General features: G+C 33.0%; 1 protein-coding gene across 1 annotated transcript; it reads right to left on the bottom strand.

Moving 5' to 3' along the window:
• Nucleotides 1-1,708: 1,708 nt before the first annotated feature.
• On the bottom strand, nucleotides 1,709-3,233 carry LOC136221806 ((S)-8-oxocitronellyl enol synthase CYC2-like). The gene is made up of 2 exons (XM_066009231.1): nucleotides 3,106-3,233; nucleotides 1,709-2,972 (listed from the first exon to the last, which is right to left on the bottom strand). The coding sequence occupies exon 2, from the start codon at nucleotides 2,962-2,964 to the stop codon at nucleotides 1,765-1,767; it is 1,200 nt and encodes a 399-aa protein (XP_065865303.1). The 5' UTR covers nucleotides 2,965-2,972; nucleotides 3,106-3,233; the 3' UTR covers nucleotides 1,709-1,764.
• Nucleotides 3,234-4,942: the final 1,709 nt, after the last annotated feature.

Genomic DNA, 4,942 nt, shown 5'->3' with positions numbered 1-4,942 from the left:
TGCATCTATTATCGGTTTAAATTATTCAAAAGAAATGCAATAAAAAAGATGACGATTAAAACTGTTGCACATTACAAATAAATTGTTGCAAGTTATTATGAAAAATGTTGTAGTTTAAATCGTTGCAAATACTACCAAATATGTTGTATATTCTAGCTAAATTGTTGCAAAATGTTACTAAATATATTGCAAAACTGTGCAAAATTCAACTAAATATGCTGCAAATCATCAAAATGTTGAAATTAGTATCTATAAATGTTGCATATTATTATGAATGTTGCATTAGAAGTAACATTCGTGTTGCAGAACTATTAAAATTGTTGTATATAATAAATAAATTAGTTGAATTTAAGTTAATGCAACAATAATAACATGTTGCATTTTTTATAAATTTTTTGCTTTATTTATAAATTTGTTTCGACTAATCCAAAAAATCCAATAATTGCTAATTTGTTGCCATCTTTTACAAATTGTTGTATTTGTAAATAATGCAACAGCAGCAGACTGTTGAATTTCGGTTGCCTTAGGCCTGTTTTTGACCTACTGCAACTCTAAAGGGGTCTAAGTCAATAATCTCTCTTAATTGCAGGAGGGGTTTTAAGGTGTAATAAGCCCTTTCAAACCTGGTTCGATCCTTGACAAACTCATTTCTTAATTTAATTTCAACACAATGTGTTATTCATGTTTCAAGCTCGATTAGCATTCACGTGCAGAGTGTTTCCAATATTGAGCATTTAATTGAGCTTAGCATTTTCTTCCAATGCTTACATAACAACATTTAAATTTCAAAAGAAAAGGTGTACTATGTGAAATATTGAATGAAATAATAGTTTATAGATATCTTATTTTTTTCAGTAACATAGTTTTTAGATATCTCATTTAACCTTTCTTTGCTGTCTATATCTTCATTTACAAGCACAAAAATATACCCCTTCCCTTCTAAATTTCACTTCCTCTCTTTTCCTCTATTTTATTATAAGCTATGAAGCACCGATTCTTCGAGCGGTCAGAGTGGCAGTGTCGGATTCACCGGATACGGTGGGGACACGGTTGGACTCGCACCCGACACACCGTGTCCATGTCGCATCCAATTTTTTTAAAAAGAAGAAAACTAAGAGGTTATCCCTCTCGAATAAGGAGCCAAACAAAAATTATCTTCTTCCATCACCAGTTACAAAACCAAAACAGATAGGATAAAAAAAATGTTGCGCTTAAAGCTTATTCTAGCACAACTGCTCGTACTCTAGAAAATAGGATAAGAGATATTTTTTTATATATTTATATATATAGAGAGAGAGAGAAATTTGCCGTGTCCTTCTACACTCGTGTCTCATATTTGTCGCATCCATATCCACACCTGCACCGGTATCCGCACCCGAGTCTCTGTTTTCTGCTTCTATAGTCATATTGGGAAATCCCAATCTGTAATTTATGTTTATTTTTAATTCACCTGCTGCAAAACGATGCGGTTTTAGTTTCGAGCTAATTTAAAAAAACTAACCGAAGATCGGGGTCAAACCCATCTTCTTCAGGCTTCGCCAGCATGACAGACAGAGTGACGAGCCCGCCGAACCAACCCCTCCCAAGGGTTTTCATAAATACTCTTTGTACTCTTGAATATAATGAAATACAAGAGTTATTTCATCTTTACAGTAAGATTATGAGACAGATAAGATGCTAAAATAAACATATATGTAGGCATATGAAATGATTAAAATCAAGCACTAACAAGAAGAGGTATTATTAGCATCTAATGCCACATGTTCATGGAATGATTTTCATATCTTTCAATCTTTTCACCCAAAATCTAATACTCTTGAATGTATCTCTGAACCCAAAAAATCCCAATTCACGACTCTTATTCATGCTACAAACATGCTGAAACTCGAAATTCAAAACCACACTAAGTGCATCATAACAGGTAACATCCTCCATTTTTGTCTTATAAAGACCATATTTTTCAACAATCTCATCCCACACCTCAGATTTCCCACTCATCATCTCACCCCAATTCTCAATCTTATCCTTCTCATCAAATTCCACAAATCCCACATCAAAAATCTCACTCAACTCCTTCCACAACCTCTTCCAAGTGAAAACATCACCATTACTACAATTAAAAGCTTGATTCTTCGCCCCATCCGTCACTGCTGCCCATATTTGCTGCTCCGCTAGCAGCCCCGAATCCGACATGTCACAGAAATGCTCCCATGTGTATTTGCTGCCTGGATACTTAAAGGGGATTCCCTTGAATCCACAAATAGTAGCATACACACATAAAGTGAGTAATGAGCTACGAAAACTCTTTGAAGATGCACCAATGATGATAGAGGAGCGATGCACGGAATACGTGACTGATGGCACGTAAGCAGGGACGGATTCAAAGGGGGTCGCGGAGGGTCCGCCCGTGCAAGATGCCAGCAAATCTTCTAGGGCATAATAGAAATTGGGGTAAGGTAACCTAGGCACATCTTCTTTAAATGGTGGATCCTGATCAAGAACAAGCACTTTCTTTCCAAAATTAGTATCAAATATTGGACCCATATAATGCTTAGTACCTGTTAGTAGTGTTATATGCTTAAACTTGGAGGAAGAGCTAGCAGATTTCATGACATTAAGGACATTTTTCAACATGGTGGAATTCAAGATGATATTGGTTTCTTCACTGTTAACATGTTGACGAACAACCCAGAAAATATGGGTGATTCGAGAGGATAAAGGTGTGAGTTTTTTTGTTGTAACTTCTTGATCTAAGATATCTACAGGTATGAAATCATCAAGCAAAGAAGAGGGAAACCAGGTGGGTAAAGAGGTTGACCTTGCAATTCCATAGACTTTCCAAGCTCTGTTCTTGCCTGAAATTGCTGGGTTTTTTAGGGCTTCTGCTAAACTCAATCCCACCATTCCTGTCACTCCCACAATTAGGGCTGAAAATTCTGATGTATCTGAATTTCCAATCTCCATTTGCAGACCTTGTTATGTGGATGAAGCAAATTAATATATAAATATCTTTGTTAATTGAAGTTTAATATCAATATGCTCATAATATGATTCAGATAATTAATATGCATAGAGAAGGAGAAGTGATGAAATAAGATTGTTTACCTTTGAAATTTGATAAACTCAGTATCAGAGAGAGATGGAACACAAAAATTCAATACAATTTCTTTTCATTTTATAGAAAATAACTCAATTATATAGTTTTAAAAAAATAGGGAAGAAAGAGACTTGAATTAATATAATACTCCATTTCATATATATATATATATATAAGGTTTATCTTAATTTTATAATGTTTTTTCTTGTCCTTTAAAAAAATATATATTTTTGTTGTCCTTTATAATGTTTTTTCTTGTCATTATCGACAATTTTCTATGATGTTCTTCTAGCTAGAAAGTTTGCTTATTCTCTTGTACATACATGTAACAAGTTTTTCTTTTTGGCAATTTCATATTTCTATAGAAAAATATTGCAAAAGAGCCATTTGTCTTAATTCTTCTGTTATATAGATCGGCTAAACAATCAATTGAAATTGGTTAATAAAATTAATTTAGTACAAAATTACGGTTATGTATTAATTTAAGGGTTAATTTTAAATAAAACTTTTGTAGTTATATTGAATTTGTAGGTGAATAACCGTGGGTTTTTTTTCAAAACAAGAATTGATACGGATTAAACACGAAATAGAGGTAAAACCCGCAAAGACTTTCTTCTCAAGCCAAGTTTGAAGGAGTTAATTCCAAGAAAAGATTATCAAGCTCCAATTGAGGCTATTTTTTATTTGATTTATTAAAGTTACTCAGGCTTATATACATCTCCTAATTCTAGAAGTAAAACACATAAAAGCCTAACTAGGGTTACAACTTAATAAAAGAAGGATAAGGGTAAAAAGGGAAATAAATGATAAATGTCATTTAGATTATTATCTCTAAATGGCATAACAGTAAATACATTAGTGGAAAAAAAGTAAAAACAAAAGAGGGGCAAAAAAATCTGACAGTCATGTCTCTTGGTTCAGAATGGCAATTTTGCTAAGCCACACGGCGTGTGGCTAGAATCGGAGTCATCCTTCCTCGACCATGTGAGTTCACACATCGTGTGGTCTTGGGCACACAGCGTGTGAATTGATTTGAAAATTTCAGGAGCTTTTTTTTCAAAGCCCACACGTTGTGTGCCCTGCTTCACACGACGTTGGGGAGGCAAAATCACACCAGTCCTCCTTCTTTTGTCTTTGGGTTGGAGATGTCCACATCAAAAATTGTGCTTGTCGATATTTATAAAATCGAAAACTTTTGGTTTGATATAACCAATTTGGCCGTTAACGATCTCAAAATAAAAAAGATTTCAAAAATTTATCCATTATAAACAACTTTAATTTTTCAACTTTTTAGTTTCGAGATCATTTAGGTGAAAAACAAAAAATGTTGTTCTACAGCAAATGTGATACTAAACAAATTTTTTTAGAAAAATACTAAACAATTTTAATTCTTGAAAATTTTATTTTGAAGTCATTAACGGTCAAATTTACAATATCAACCTAAAATTCTTCGAGTTTGTAAATGCCTACAAGCATAATCCAAAACTTGTTTTCAAGACAACAAAAAAAACCATAGTTTTTCATCTTACGTAACCATATTTTTTTTTAAATTAACCTTAATATGATACTTTCATATCCAGTCTTGATCACATGCACCTTAATAAGCATGGTGAATTTGCTCATTCACCGTTAGATCTATGCTTATTAGAATTCTAAGGTAGAGATTCAAAACATCTTAAGGCTTAGATTTAATAAGCCTATATTAAATGAACAAATTCATTTGCTCATTAAGATGCATGTGAAAATTTCTGCTTTCATATATGCTTTTAGTTAATATTTATCCAAAAGGAACAAATAACATATCTCTTAAATTACTTTATATTAGGCAGCCTCCTCCCCAAATCT

The sequence above is a fragment of the Euphorbia lathyris genome, chromosome 3, assembly GCF_963576675.1.
Source record: "Euphorbia lathyris chromosome 3, ddEupLath1.1, whole genome shotgun sequence".
In the NCBI taxonomy this organism is placed as follows: Eukaryota; Viridiplantae; Streptophyta; class Magnoliopsida; order Malpighiales; family Euphorbiaceae; genus Euphorbia; species Euphorbia lathyris.
Note: the sequence above shows the minus strand (reverse complement) of the source record. Positions and strands in the feature narration are given on the sequence as shown.